The following is a 15,803-nucleotide window of genomic DNA, read 5'->3' on the forward strand; positions in this document are numbered from 1 at the left end:
GTATTCACTGAAATTTGGTTTTGAGATTACGAGGGGTTGATTTGTCTTTTAGCTCATGGCGTTCGGAAGAGTTCCGCATTATTTATTAGAATTGCCCACATTTTATTAGTATTTACAATATAACCTCGCCAACTTTTTAAATACTCCAATCATATCCAACTGCAAATCCATCACTACAAGATACTACATCAGATATTCCTAATAATAATGGCTAGTATACTACTTCTTCACAAACTCGTTTCTTCTTGCTTTCATGTTATCAAACAAATAAAGAGACATTTGTAGTGTTTTTAATTATCATAACCTTAAACAAGATCTCACACTGTTTTTGTTATTCTAGTCTAGTTTCTTCTCTACACTGATTACAACAAAAGGCTTTGAAATCAGCTTTTATACTCGCATCTCTCATCTCAAATCTACACTCTAAACCATCAAAGATTTTCTCTGTCCCTGTCTTCTTCTTCTTCTCCTTCTTTTTAACTTAAAGAAGTGGAAGCAGATGGAACTATGAGAAAATAAACAAAATGGCGTGTGGCCCAAGTTAGAGGAGGAAGAAGAAGATCAAGAAGAAACTAACATGTTTGTTCCTTAGGAAATCTGTTATTTCTCTCTGTATGTGCAGACGTTTGGAGTTGTATTTATGCAAAAACTCAGCAGAAGATGTTCTCTTATGGTTTCTCTAACAGAACAATCTTCTTCTCTGCACAAGACAGACAACGATTTACAACTGTTGTTTAACTCATGTCTCCATATTCTTTGCTACAACGAGGCAACATATAATCAAAAGAGACTTACGTGAAGTTGTGAGTCTCGTAAACTTTCCAGCATTTCAGTTATTTCCATCTGTTTCACCACCGTTGCGTGCAAAACCTGTCAAAAAAATTGGAAAAAATGTCAAGTCCAAGCTACGATTATGCAGAGTTTGTGAGAAACAAAAAATGGAAAAGCAGCAGCATATTATTATTATTATTACCCTCTTTGTTTTTACGAGATCAAACTCAACCGATTTGATTCTGTCTAGAGAATCCATCAGCATTCTCTCCTTCTCTACAGGTATTTCAACCGGTTTGTTCCGCATTTCCTCGTACACTTTCTCCAGTTCCTGAATACGTTCCAAACAGGGACGAATCTTGTCTTTCATTGTGGTCTCTGTAGGAGCTGAGATGAGTCTGCTACTGTTCTCATCTTCTGTTGGAATTGAAGGAGTAATGGTATTCTTCCTCCTCAAAATCTGAAACGGGATACAACGAAAAACTGCTGCTAGTTTCAGCAACAACGCAAGTATTCTTTTCGCTACGTTCTCAGTTCTTATGATGTCCATTGTTCCCCTTAAATCATGAAGCCATCGGATGATGATGGGAGTACCTGGAAGATGAAATTTAACATGTGAGAAAACTATATCGTGATTTTCAACGCTAAGGGCCGTTTGATCAACAGCAAAGCCTGAAGTATAACCTGGTGGAGATGTTTCACGTTTTAAACCGAGTGTTGCTTGATTGAGTTCGATCATTTGGTAATGGGATTGCCTTTCTTGTCCTTTTCGGTTTGTAGCTATGTCGAACTTGTCATCGCAACTATAATAGCCGTTAACATCTGATGCCCTAGCCTGCTACATAGATCATATTGCTCCGGTCAGTGTTATGAAACTAGAGTGGTGCTGTGACACAAATGTACCAACACAACAAATATAACTCACATCCTCATAAACTGGATTCACATGAGCAGAGGCTGAGCACATTCTTCCAGTTAGAGAAGCAGGAACATCAGAACATGATTCAGATTCTGCTGCTGAACTCTCAGCTTGCATAGCCTAAAATTCAAAGCTCACTTGTCATTTATATACCGGACAAAAAATAAGTTCAAGAACAAAGATATTGGATTGATACAGCCATTTACCTTTGATGGATGTATACTTATGTAGGATGAAGCAGAATTCTGCGGGTCACTCAGCTTCCTACTGATTTGCCTAAAGGGTGATGATTCTCCATGGTAGAGAAGCTGATACAAAGCACATTATCTAAAATCAGTTTCATGTAAAAGTACAGACTAAATTATTTAAAAAAAAAGATGTAGATATTCATTATGAAGTTGATAGAAAGTTATAAAAGACCTTCATTATTTCAGGATCATTCCAGGGTCCTTTGTTAGAGCGAAGACACCCTCCCTCGCCAAAGCAAGAGCATGAACCTCCGAGGAAGTCTGGCAATTGACTACAAGCACATACCATTTGGATCTGGTAAGTATTGGTTTCAAATGATATCTGATTTGAATGGAAAACAAACTACCTTGAATCAATGACTTCGTGTAATTTGGATAAAGATCTGGGGTCTAGCACCTGCAACATCAGAAATAAGAATAAAGTACATATGGCAATAGTTGGCCAAAGAGAAAATTAACTAGGTTGAGAGCAGTACATGTATCTTTGCAATGGTCTTTTCGTCAAGAAACTTCTGAGCAGCAGGCCAAAGCATCTTCTTGAAACCTGTTCCAGCATTTACAATGAACATTCTGTGCAAAGTCTGCAAAAAAAAAAATTGATGGTTTGAAACAACCTGGTATGTATATGCGATGTAGATATAAATTGAGAAACTAAAGTACCTCAGGGTAGTAGCTGTTGTCTATCTTCGACATGGCAGCGACAAGATTCACAGCTGTTTGTGAAAAATTCTTCATGCCCTGTGATTAAACATGACACTCCATAGCTAAGAATGTGGAAGCACTAAAAGAGAAAAACTTATGAATAGCTTAGAAATTAAATACCAGTCCTTGCACATCCAGTATTGTAGTCGTGGAACAGATACGACGCTTTGTTGCGATGGAGCAGGCAGGGAATTTCTCCAGGAGAGCTCTCTCAAACTCTTGCACATGGTATTTTAGATATCTGTCAATGGTGGTGATACGCATAAGCTTAGAAGGATGAGCTTTTCCAAGCCTTTCAATGTAGACAGGTCGTCCTTCCTTGTCAACTCCATGATAGCCTTGAGGATAGTACTGCAGGACTTCTTCCAGCTCTTGGAATTCAAAATCCTAGCATCCACATACATAAAAGTATTTTGATCTTGAATCCAATGAATATTATATAGAGAAACAAACAAAGCTGGTGTCCAACTTTAATCAATGGCTCTCTTACCTCTAGTATGGTATCTGTACCATACTCTTTTCTCCATCTAAGCATTTCATCCCACATCTGGATGGTTTTTTCAATGTTGAAATCTCTTGCTTTCAAAAATCTACATCCTCAAAAATCACATTTCAAACTTATGGAACCATAGCGACTATGATATGCTACTAAAGAAGGACAAGATGAAGTAACCTGAGAAGAGTATGGTACTCATCATGTCTAGGAGGTAACAAGTCTCTCTCGAGAAGGTTACGGCGGAACTCAAGCACAACGCTCTCTTCTTTCTCATCCCTTACATCTTCAATAGAGACTACTGGAGGAAACCGGTAGTCAATCTTCTTTTTCCCCCTTTTCTTCAGAGAATGAGTGAACTTGGTTGAAGCGTTAATGGCCTTCTTCTTCAAACTCCCGATCTTTGAGCGGCGTCTTTCATCTTCTTCTGAGATTTCAAAGTCTGATCTCCTCTCCCTGATTTCGTCAAGGGCTCCGTTTTCTTCAACTCCTTGAAATAGACAAATCAAGGTAAGTATCTGACAAAGTCTCAAAATCCACAAACAACAACAAATTTTGTACCTGACATATCTCGATCAAAAGGGAAAGATTGTGGTTGATGCAAAGCGGATAGAGAGGACATGCATGGGAGGAGAGGAGTTATGCGACCATCACTTGTGAAACAAATAATACAAACCTGCAGGAACAGAGAGTAACGGTTAGTCAAAGAATGAGAAATGAAACTAAAGCAGCGCCTACAAGTTTTAATCTGCCTCGGCCCATTTTTAAAAAAAAAATCTTAACCTTGTTGTTGTTGTTCTCGATAAATTCTACCACAACAGAGTAATCATATGAGAACTTGATTTTGTGTCGGAAATGGAGAAGAGAGCCCGAAAAAAAAAAGAATCCAGATCTGCTCTTAAGGTAGGTGGGGCTTAAGAATGCATTTAAAGTGTTATCTACACTTGTCTTCTCCTGACAACAAAAAAAAAAAGGGAAACGCATCATCACTTCAAGCAAAGCCATAAATGCAAAGCTCGAAACTTTCAATGAAACGGAACCGTTAAAAATGAAACAGCAAAGCATCGGAAACGAAGACCACGAATCTCCTCACCGACACTCTAAATACCCAACTAGATATTAGTATATCGCAGCAAATGCCGATTGAAACCAATCGGATCTCACCCACCGACAAACAATAAAAAAAATGAAACAGGACTCCAAACTCTGAGGTTTACCTTAATTACTAGGATGAAACGACGATCTCTCTGATTCCAATACTCCCACAAAACGATCGGAATCTAGATCGGATTGAGAGGTTATTATCGAACGGCTACAAACGTTAAATTAAGAGACGAAGACGCAATCATACGAAAGCTCCCCTCCCTCTGATATGTAAAAGATGTTAGATAGATGCGGAAAGATCGGGACTTTCTCGCGTGTTCTTCTTCTTTCTTCTACTTTTGTTAGTCTTGAGTTTCGCCACTTTGTTATATTCCCTTTTGCATTTTGTTGATTTTTTTTTTTTTTAAATACATAAATGTGGGGGGTAGTAAATTAAAAACTCGATTGGTTTGGTAGTTTTCTGTTGGTCCAATGGGTCCCCTATTCTTCTGTAAAACAATGGGGAAGGTAAAAAAAAGGTTGCAAGCAGCTTTTTTCTTACCCTGACTTGGTCTGCCTTCATTTTGCATGCGTTCTGTCCTTTTCTTCCCTTCCCCCTTTTACTGATTATTAAATTATTGATCCAAAGGTAACATTTCAACGTCACATTTTTTCAATTATTTAGTACTAGATCATTTGTTTTCTCGACTGTTCTATTCATTGCATTAGCGCAAGTACACCACTCTAGTCTTTCCACACATCACTATCTCGTATACATTCTTCTTGGCTAAATGTAATAACAGTATTTTGCTTCTTCTTTTTTAAACATGTTGCTTGTAAAATCAGTCATTTAAGTCTTAAACAATGAAATACATAAAGACAGAGAGATTAGATGAAGACAAATGAACAAAAAAAAAGTTCAAAAAAGATTGGTTTGTTTCTCTCGTTTTCTGTACAACGGAGATTATTTTGTTCAAGTTTTGGGGATTTTTAGTTGATTGATCTACTACTTCTACAGAGTAGTACTCCCTCCGTTTTAAAAATTCTAGAGAAAAAAATTGTTTCAAAAAAATATATATTTTATATTTTTAATACAATTTTTTTTCAATTAATAATGAGAAATTGTAAAGTTCAAAAACATTAATGCATTTTTTAAATTTTTATTTGCTTAAAAATATAGAAAATATAAAATTAAAAAATATATATACAGTTATAACTAAGTTTAATATGTTTTATTAAAAATGTGAAAATTTTAAAACATGTATTATTTTGAAACGGAAAGAATATTTTCTAATATAATAAGTCCCGACACATAATTTTTGTATCCGTTTATTTTTGAACTATTAACCACTTATTCGCAATAAAAACTTGTACTATTTTATTCAAATCGAATTACAATTTATAAGCAGAGGAGAACTATTCAAAGTTGTTATCTTGCGTATGTTATATCTTTATTATCTAGTTCAAAATATTTTTAATGGTTGTAAAATTCCCTATATATTATTTGTAAAACATTACAACTTCTTTTTGTAGCCACATGTCATCACTAGGATGATTCTTAGAATTATTAGAGAAATAGGTTGGTCCATCTCATTATATAATAAGCTTTTTATTAAACTAACCATAAATTAATTATTAATATCATTTATTATTTCATTAAATAAAGATTACGGAATTGCCTAATGTGGGTAGATTATATATGACAATTAATGATTTTAAATAATAAAGATTTGATAAAAAAAAGTATCTTCTATCAAATTTGTTTAATTTAAAACTATTAAAATAATATTTTTAAAAACACAATAACCATATTATAAAAATTTACATTTTTCTGTATATTTTATATTTTGAATTTTAAAAAATGACTATAAATTACTAAAACTGTTAAAAGTCTCACATTCAAATTTTGCGATCCATAGTTTAAAATTTTTGTTATGACAAAATACAAATGATTACAAAATTATATAAGTAAAAGTCTAATTTAATTAATCATTAAGATTTAAAATATATATGTATATATATCATTCTAAATTAAACTATAAACCATGTTGAATAAATAAATATTTTAGTTTCAAAATTTACTTTGAATAATTTTTTTTGATAAAAGTTTTGAACTAACATTGATAAATTTTTATCAATTACTAAAATTATTAATCCCACAATAAAAGTTTTGTTATCAGTAATTTAAAGTTTTTGCCATTAAAAATACACATGATAAAAAAACATATGAGTAGAAAGCATCATTTAAAAAAAATAAAAAAATAAAATAGACATTAATATTAAAAATATACTATGTGTGTTAATATCATTTAAATTTAATTACATATCCTATCAAATTTTTTTTAAAAAATGTTTGGATTAATAAAATTGATTTATACGTTCGCACCAACTTAATTATATATGTAATAGTTACTGACTTTTAATTATTCAATATATATTTATTATTTCATAATATGTAAGAACATATAATACATAAAATAATTTATATATATAATGCTTATTCCGCGAAAGGCGCGGATCTTAATCTAGTTAGATAGTATATCTGCACTTAATAAATAAAAGACTACTCAATTGACATAATAACTGATTTATTAATAAGAGGTGAAAAGGGTTGATTAACTTTGTATCTTGCACCAAATTTTAAAAAAAAAAAAAAAAAAACTTTGTATCTTACCATGCGTAAAGTTTCTTGTGTATTGTTCTAGAAGAATTAAAAGTGTGTCTCAAAAGACACGAAAGGTGTTTTGTTTTGATTTTTGGTTAGAACAAAATAATGGTGGTAATCAACTGGAGTAAGTTGACTTTTCATACAACCACATATGGAAATGGACACGTGTCATGCTTGCCCAGTCTGTTGTGTTCAATGCATGCCTCTCATCATTTTAGATTCATACTAGGATTGTGGATTTTCTAAAGCATTAAATAAATACTAACATTCTGATATATTAATTGTTTTCTGATAAATACCACACCTCATACTAGTATGCACTCAGGAACTCAGAATCATATAAATCAATAACTGCTTATAAAATGTGGAATTATTGCTTCCGTGTTGCATCACTCGTAGACTTATATCACCAGTTTTGCACCTTTAAACAAAAACATATTTTCTTTGATCAAAAAAAAAAAAAAAAAAACAAAAACATATTTTCTACCTTAATTTCTTTAACTTTTAAATATTTATATTACAAGATTCCTACTTAATATTTACTGTGGGTTACAACTAATTACAAGTCAAACGGGTCCAGCAGTAAATGAGAATGGCCCCATCAAACATAACAGTATGTTCAAAAGAACAGCTTATTAGGCCACTCTTCCATAACACCCTCTTCGGAAAAAAATCAAAGAAGAAATTCAGGCCGCTCTCGGCAAAATGGGTGATGTAATCAAATTCTCTTATGAGATTTATTTTGTAATGTTTCCTTGTTTTATTTTTTTGCCTGGAAACATTAGTGTATAACTGTCAAAATGAGCGGGCTGACCATTTGTTGCCCATGTCCAAATATAAATGGGTCTAATTTGGTGACACCCATTTGTCCATACGGATTATAAATGGACAAGAATCACATGACCAATAGGTAATGAGCGTTAATGGATTTGGACTATGTGGACATGGGCGGTCCAATGGTCACAAAAAGCTAAGGTTTCTAAAATTTGAGTTTTCCTCCCAAAATCGCAAAATCGATTTTTCCGCTAAAATCTTAATATTAAGTTTTTTTTGTCAAAACCATAAAATCAAGTATTCCAGCTAAAACCGCAAAATCAAATTTTTCGCCAAAACCAAAAATTGATTTTTTTCCACCAAAACCGGAAATCGATTTTTTCTGCCAAAACCACAAAATCGAGTTTTCCCGTCAAAACCGCAAAATTGAGTTTTCCTGCCAAAACCGCAAAATCGAGTTTTCCCGCCAAAACCGCAAAATCGAGTTTTTCCGCCAAAACCGAAAAATCGAGTTTTCCCGCTAAAACCGAAAAATTGAGTTTTCCCGTTAAAACTTCAAAATCGGGGTTTCTCGCCAAAATCGGAAAATCTGTTTTTTTGGCTAAAACCGAAAAATCGATTTTCTCCGCCACAACCGCAAAATTGACTTTTTCTGTCAAAACCGCAAAATTTAAACTTTTCTTATATGGTCTGTTATGGATTCCATGACAGTTCATGTAAACACGGGTGTTAGTGAGTATGGTCCTTAATGGACATGGTTCTTAATGGACATGGTCACTTTCTGACCACAAACAATAAATGGACAAATGGATATGGGCTAATGGACGTAGGTTAATCCAGTTTACGGCTCTACATTAGTGTAGGACTTTCAAACTCTGTAGTATTTTTTATTCATTTATATGATATTAACGTTAGTAGCAAAAAAAAAAAAACAGCTTATTAGAACATACAGTTCTTTTTTTTGTCAACGAACATACCAGTTCAGTCCGGTGGAAAATTACATCATTTGACAATGATTCTTTTGTTTAAAAGATTATTTTTTATTTTTACCGCTGTAGCGAATGTGTCGTTCTTCCTTTGTCCAAACGCATCATCACACCATCATACGCCATTAAATGTTCACCTTGCTCTTCGATTGCGTACGGACAATAAATCTGAGTTTAAAGCATTTAATGTGGAAACTCCCACCAGCAAATGACCACAGCACTAATTACATTATTATTATTATTATTTATTTATTTTTATTTTTTTTAACCTGGGGGTATCCCGGACCTATAGAAAGGCCCAGACTAATCCCAAGAGGAGGTGCAGCCCACGGATAGACCCTCTCCCCGGATATGCAAATGGGCTCTAAAGCATGGACCCATATCCGTGTGGGGTATCCAGAGACATCATGAGATAGTTCCCTCCGGCAGGGTTCGAACTCGCAACCTGGGTGCAGGAAGGAGCCCGTCCTTACCATTGGGCCATGATATTCCGTAGTAATTACATTATTATTGGTCAGTGTTTTTCATTTTTTTTTTGTGGGAAGTCGGTGGTCCAGCTAAAAATATAATGCATTTTTACATTTATGCATGATGTATATACATCATATAAACTATGTAGAAAATGCATGTACAATTGTACATTATACTCTCTCCGTTTTACAGATGAAGTTTTGGTTATTTGTACACATATTAAGAAATTATCTTTTGTAAATAAAAAATCATTCAAATAAAATTTAAAACTAAATTATTTAATTATAAACAAAAATAATAAAAATACAATTTGCTACATAGTTTTTGATAAAGTTAAAGTTACTTAAATATGTGAAAAAATAATCTATTTTGAAACAAAAACAATCACTTAAAACATCATCTATAATGAAATAGAGGGAGTATAATACAACAAGGTGATGCATCCAACACACGTATCTGAACATTTTTTTAGCAAAACGTATGTGAACAATTTAATTTAGCAGAATTACAAACATTTACAGCATATATATATTTCCTTTGATGGGTTCAGTTTATATATATATATATCTGTGTGTGTGTGTGATTTAAAAACCGAATTGACCAGTTTTCAATATATAAATCAAATTCCAGTACTGACTATAAAATCTAATGCTGAGCATAAAAACATCTAAACGTGTGTATGCACTAGAGTTTTTGAACACAGATCTTATAATAGCACACTCATATAATAGATTATATTTCTAAATCCGCCCTTGTGAACTTCAGATATGAGAGTAACGTCTGTGTCAATTTGTTTTTTAAAACAGTCAGTGTATATAGTATTATACTATCTACAACACGGGTGAGCTAAATAGATGGTCAAATAACAAAAACAAAAATTAAAATATAATTTCTTAATAATTGGGGTATGCGTGAGAAAAGTGAAAAAAAAACAAAGATTTGGATGTGACACAGAGAATCCAAGAATGGAGAGCAGCTTGACATTGCGACAAACAAGATGGCGCAATCTCCGTTTTGCAGTGCAGTGTTGAACCAAAGTCTTTTTGAATAAACTACAAAATTCATATTAAAATAAACAAATAATTATAAAGAACCAATGAAATGTCACTTTCTTCACAGAATGACAGCAATAATAATATATCTACCATTCCAAAATCCCAAAATTTCTGCAGTTATTGGTCGTTTTCGTTACCCAATTCCACTTAGTACTTCCATTTCATACTGTCATTTTTCAAATACTACACATTTTACAAACCCTACATATGTTTACATTTATTTTAAAACTAATACTAATGAATAGTAAGCTCACCCTCAGTTTTCTACAAATGTAGATATACGTTAACATGGGTATACATTTTCATGAAAAGAATTGGTCAGGGTCCATGCATATGCATACATATATTATTTTGCTGAACATTGAAAATGCATCCAAGTGAGTGATGCCACTACTTAGACATATTAAAAACCTAAATTATATATTTAGATATATCAAGATTCTGGAAGAGGAGCAATGCAAACTAATCAACCACTACAAGAAAACATCATATATTCCGACTAATTTTTGTGATAATCTCAGTTCTCGGAAAGTTACCAACGATTGAACGAGACCATAACGATAACAAGATAGTTTTGTTGGAAGCATGTCGGAATTTTCCGACAAATGAATATCCTCGTAAACTTAACAAACGAAGGTTTTTCCTAATTAGCAAAGAAGCATACACTTGCAAATAAAAATACTTTTTAACCATATACATACTAGTTTGTTAGGAAAAAACAAGGGGGGAGAATTGTATTCGCACTTTTGCGGTCATACGATCCTGTTACTGTATAGCTTTGTGTTTATTTATTTTTATTTGTTTAGTTGTCTTCTAGTTGGCTTTGTAACTCTGTCTAAAAAACAAAAAATGCTAACAAATCTGAATATTTTTTTCTATTAATTGTTTTGTCTCTTAAGTCATTATAACTATTACAAATAAATTTTGTATATTCCATTTTGTTAGATTTCTGTAACTAATTTTACAAAATAATTCAACTCATAATAAATATAAAGTAACTCCACGTTTTTCGTCGTTCATATGGATATAAAGTTACCATTTTGGTTCGAAAAATTTTAGTTGAGTCTATTTATGCTGATGACAAAAAAAAACAAAGATAAATATTTATTTATATATTTAAATATTTGTATATTCCATTTTGTTACAAATGATCTCTTTTTGAAATTTGGCATAGTTTTTGCTCTTAGATACCTCACAATCGCTTTGTAAATTATGTCCATTCATTCTTTAATTAATCAATATAAAATTTAATCAAGAAATAAAATACTAAAGTTAAAATATTGGTTTTATATTTGAAACCAAAATATTATTTTTCATTTTATTTAATATTATTTCTTTTGAAACTTTTAAGAGCTAAATTTAATTATGTTTGTAAAATTTACCAAACATAACTAACAAAACATTTAAATATAATTATATTTTTATTCTGTGATTGAACTTAATTAAATTCGCTTGAATCTGATTGTACCTTATCGAACTACATTGTTCTATGACCCAATTTTTTTTGATTCAGTAACCGGTCCGGTTTTAAAACTATTTACTCTCTATATCAAAATCTTTACATCACCACTTACTTAAAGAGCAAAAACATTACTTTCACTTGTTATTTATTTCATAATTACCATCATCTCTCAAAGTTTGAAACATGGAAAAAAGTTTAATCCATTCTTAAACATTTCATAAAAAAATATTAATCAATTATTGTCTTTAACATACTACAATTATTTTTAGTAAATTTGAATAGGAGACTCCTACAACAATCAGTCAATCAGCATCTATTTCTAGGAATTGGATATGGCTTTGAGAACAAGCCTGACACAGTATCTTTAATCTATGGAGTCAACTCTTTGGCTTCTTTTCCTTTCTACCTTTTGATAATATTGAACCGTTCTGTTCTTCCCGTGAATTGTTTGCTACGATCGATAAGCATTTTGTTATTCAATAAAATTTAAAACTCAGTACACCATTTAGAAACATACACGTGTACGTTTCTTGACGATTACTATGTAAGGATTGGATTACTGATCGAAATGAGTGTGTATATATATATTTGTGGGGTTATGGATTAGCAAGTCAAACTGTATCTAAAACCAAATATTTAAAATCAGTCGGTGGTACAGTAGAGAGAGTTTGGGTAGTAACTGGTAAGAAGGCTATTCTCCAGACAAGTGACTGTACCCGACTGATTTGAAAGGTTAATGGGTTCAAACACAGGGGCCCCATAATGTGAAAAACGAATGTAGGTTCACAGTTTAACTTTTGGTTCAGTAACTGAATGGTACTACGCCTGGGCGTTCGGATATCCGTTGGCGTTCGGATCGGGTTTTTCGGATTTCGGTTCTTTTTTATAACACCTCCTAGGTTTCATTCTAGTGAATTTGCAAGTACGGGTCGAATTCGGATATAACACATCGAATTCAGATCGGTTTTGTATCACATCATAGAACCCATAAAGTAACCATATATCATTCGGATTCGGGTTATATCGGATCGGTTCGGATATACCCGAAATAAAATCTAAAATTTAAAAGCAAAAGATAAGAAATATATACTTATTTATATATATTTAAGTATTTAAAGTAGTTATTTAAATTTTAAATACTTATTGTTAGATATCATATCAAAATAAATATGAAATTGAATATTTGAAGTATATATTCATGTTTCATATAATTACATTGTATATCAGTTTGGACATTCAGACCGGTTTCTTCGGATATTTTTTCGGTTTTTCGGGTTACCTGTTCGGGTCCGGTTAATAACACTCCGGGTTCGGATATGTTTTGTACCACCTTACAAGATCCATTCGGATATTTTTTACATTTCGGACCGGGTACGGATCGGATTTTTCGGTTCAAGTTCGGTTCGGATTTCGGATTATGGATTTTATGCCCAGGCCTAAATGGTATTACTACTATAGACTATAGTATTTTTTTTTTTCGGTAACAAGACTATAGTAGTTTCTTTTGTTACATTTTTTTTACTGTTAGAAGAACCAAAGATATTATTCAAGGACCAGTCTCAAAAACGACGTGTGGTTTTAGTTCTTTCTGCCTATGGCCTACTTCCCATGGACCCCCAAATCCGTATATTTTTTGGAGGTATAGAAAATGATCGACATGCTACTACAGCTCGTTTCTGCCATTGACGAGTGTAACTTCTCGTCGTTTTGTTTCGATGAAAACCACGTGAATTTCTTTTTCTTTCCCTCCCTTTTTTTAAAGAACAGTTTTACACACAACCAAAACTAGTTTGTGGTATGTTATGTTTTGACGTCTCTATGTTATTTACTTACTACATATGTAATAGCCTCGGCCAATAAATCTTAGTTAAAAAAACAAGAACGAGGTTAATGATGATGATCGCTGTTTACAAACCCTAAACCCCAAGGAAAGTAGTATTTAGAGGGGCAAAAAGCGTAAAATGGGACAACTTTCAGTTTCCCTGATACACACTCCAGAATCTTTAATGGTTTCATGCATGTACGATCTTGTGTTGGTGATATTATTCGGCTTTCAAGTTTTAGGATACAAACTGCTTCACAGTTCACACACCAGATTTGTGTTCTTCGCAATGGCTATGTATCATCTATCAAGAAACAACAACACACATAAACCATTCACAGACGTATGAAACATGGTTTTGTTGCTAATATATGTATTATCATATACAAGATGGAAGAAATAACAAAATGTCAAAATCAACATTAACCTTGTTCAGGATCTTGGTGTGCAAAGAAACTAGCCGCGACTATCAGATAACTGAGAATCAGCATCAATCCTTTGAAGTAATTAGATGTCCCTTCCTACATAACAACAAACACACATAGACATTTTGACAAATTCATGAGATAAACTGATCAGGGTTGGTTCCATATATTTTATAGCTTCAAGATTATATATTAAACTCACTTGGAGAAAGAAAGCTACAACTATAACGGATATGAACAGTGTAGCTGTCTCAAATAACTGGAAATTCAGATCCATTTGTTCACCCATCATCCAACTAATGACCACACAGAAAGGAACCTAAAATCCAATTCGGGCAAAAGTGGAATATGTTATCATTTTTGTTGTCACATAATAATGTTCATGCATTAGACACAATTACGTACCGCAAACATAGAAATCTGAATTGAAGATCCAATAGCCACTCCCAAGGACAGATCCTGTTGAGGAGAAAAATAATCAAATTTTAGAACCTAAAAGATATAGAAACAAAAGAAAACAGAATATAGGCATGCAAGAGTAGACATGTCTGCTTACCAGCTTGTCTTTCATGGCAAACATAATAGCACCTGCATGCTCGGCCGCATTACCAACTATAGGAAGCAAGATGACACTTATAAACGATATTGGTACGTTCCATGAGACTGAAGCACCCTGTCACGTTATGTAGTAACACATCAGATCATGTTAACTTATAAGATGTTCATCAGATAAATGTACAAATAGTTATATTAACTTCTATGGCATCGACAAGATAACCGGAAAGAAGAGAGACCCAAGCCGTAAAGATTAGAAGCCAGATGATAGCTTCCCACTTGGATATCTCAGGAACTTCATCATCATCCGAAGTTTCTTCGCTCTGGTTCAGTGATCAAAGTTTACCAAACAGCAGAGATTGAGTCCAATTAGAGGAAAGAGATTTAACCAAATGGTGAAAGTGTTTATAACTTGTAAGAAAAAAACGGTGGGAAGACAAAGAACCTCGGTAAGAAAACTTGGCTGGCTTTTCAACTGGAAAAAGAGATAAGCAGCATAGGCAACGAGCATTATGCAACTGGTTGATCTTGAAAGAACCAGCTCTGATGAAGCAGCATAAACCTCACTATGCGTGTAATGAAGAAGTGTAGGGAAGAGTAGACTCATCACTGCAATCAAAAGCATTCCCGAATTCAAAACCGCATTACCCTGCATTAATCGCAGAAGAAACATGCTCAGAAACAACATATAAATAAAAGAGCTAGACTGATCCGGTCCTGAGCATAGGCATTATTGACCTATAACCCTCAATTTTTTTAAAAAAAATTACATAAATATAAACCCCCAAATTTGTGAAAAAATAGTTTTTTATTAAAACCTTTACTAAATCGTTTACATCCCCTAAAATCTCAGGACCTGCTCTGTTCAGCTTGAGAGAATGCTATGCCCTACTTTGTCAAAGACTTGCTGTTTGCGAGAAAATACAATGCCACCGCAGAAAAAAGAGCAGCCAAGTACGAGCAACATGTTAGACAGAATGGAGCCGAGCAGCGTCAGTTGTACAAGGCGTATCATTCCATTTTTAAGAGCTATAATGGATATAATCAGCTCTGTCACGTTTCCGAATGTAGCGTTTAAGAGGCCTCCAACTGGTGTGAAAAGTGTCATAGCTCGTCAGAAAACAATATTAGGAGAAAAAGGACGCAAGAAACAAATTCACATGTTATATATTACCAGTTGGACCTGTGTAACAAGCCAATTGCCTGTAAGAAAAAATTAGACGGTTAACTGTTGATGATACATGGTAATTTAATGGTTACGTACAAGTGAGAGCTAGCAAGTACTTACTCTGTAGCATATCCAAGACGTTCAGCTAATGGTGCGATTCCTAATAAGCTCAGTAAGAAAAACCATCCCTAACCCACAGAG

At 33.3% G+C, this 15,803-nt stretch overlaps 2 protein-coding genes across 9 annotated transcripts; both read right to left on the minus strand.

Annotated features, from left to right (window-relative positions):
- Positions 1-223: 223 nt before the first annotated feature.
- Positions 224-4,634, minus strand: LOC106418580 (phosphatidylinositol/phosphatidylcholine transfer protein SFH13). Of its 8 annotated transcripts, XR_007320938.1 has the most exons (17): positions 4,351-4,634; positions 3,917-4,087; positions 3,695-3,809; positions 3,314-3,623; positions 3,131-3,230; positions 2,761-3,027; positions 2,599-2,676; positions 2,415-2,519; positions 2,286-2,335; positions 2,111-2,210; positions 1,897-1,998; positions 1,697-1,810; positions 1,456-1,609; positions 974-1,365; positions 796-870; positions 578-700; positions 224-480 (listed from the first exon to the last, which is right to left on the minus strand). XR_007320938.1 is itself a non-coding variant. In XM_048751492.1 (16 exons), the coding sequence occupies exons 3-16, from the start codon at positions 3,753-3,755 to the stop codon at positions 680-682; spliced, it is 1,929 nt and encodes a 642-aa protein (XP_048607449.1). In that variant the 5' UTR covers positions 3,756-3,809; positions 3,917-4,087; positions 4,351-4,634; the 3' UTR covers positions 224-679. The 8 variants fall into 8 exon arrangements, 7 of the variants coding, with proteins under 7 accessions (XP_048607449.1, XP_048607452.1, XP_013714766.2 ...); XM_048751492.1 differs by having other exon boundaries at positions 224-700; XM_048751495.1 differs by having other exon boundaries at positions 224-700; positions 1,456-1,606; positions 4,351-4,633.
- Positions 4,635-13,352: 8,718 nt separating this feature from the next.
- LOC106417414 (vacuolar cation/proton exchanger 5-like) lies at positions 13,353-15,251 on the minus strand. The gene is made up of 5 exons (XM_048751501.1): positions 14,635-15,251; positions 14,436-14,552; positions 14,285-14,338; positions 14,082-14,198; positions 13,353-13,975 (listed from the first exon to the last, which is right to left on the minus strand). Exons 2-5 carry the CDS (start codon positions 14,457-14,459, stop codon positions 13,877-13,879), a joined length of 294 nt encoding a protein of 97 aa, XP_048607458.1. The 5' UTR covers positions 14,460-14,552; positions 14,635-15,251; the 3' UTR covers positions 13,353-13,876.
- Between the last annotated feature and the right edge of the window lie 552 nt (positions 15,252-15,803).

The sequence above is a fragment of the Brassica napus genome, chromosome C3 (assembly GCF_020379485.1).
Source record: "Brassica napus cultivar Da-Ae chromosome C3, Da-Ae, whole genome shotgun sequence".
NCBI lineage: Eukaryota > Viridiplantae > Streptophyta > Magnoliopsida > Brassicales > Brassicaceae > Brassica > Brassica napus.

Coding starts and splice junctions, on each gene's coding strand:
- LOC106418580 (XM_048751494.1), bottom strand. CDS start 3,755: ATGTCCTCTCTATCCGCTTTGCATCAACCACAATCTTTCCCTTTTGAT. Junction 2,520..2,598: donor ACAACAGCTACTACCCTGAG/GTACTTTAGTTT, acceptor TTTTTTTTGCAG/ACTTTGCACAGAATGTTCAT. Junction 701..795: donor TACGAGACTCACAACTTCAC/GTAAGTCTCTTT, acceptor TGTCTTGTGCAG/AGAAGAAGATTGTTCTGTTA.
- LOC106417414 (XM_048751501.1), bottom strand. CDS start 14,459: ATGTTTGCCATGAAAGACAAGCTG. Junction 14,339..14,435: donor TTGCCATGAAAGACAAGCTG/GTAAGCAGACAT, acceptor TCTCCTCAACAG/GATCTGTCCTTGGGAGTGGC. Junction 14,199..14,284: donor TTCAGATTTCTATGTTTGCG/GTACGTAATTGT, acceptor ATTGGATTTTAG/GTTCCTTTCTGTGTGGTCAT.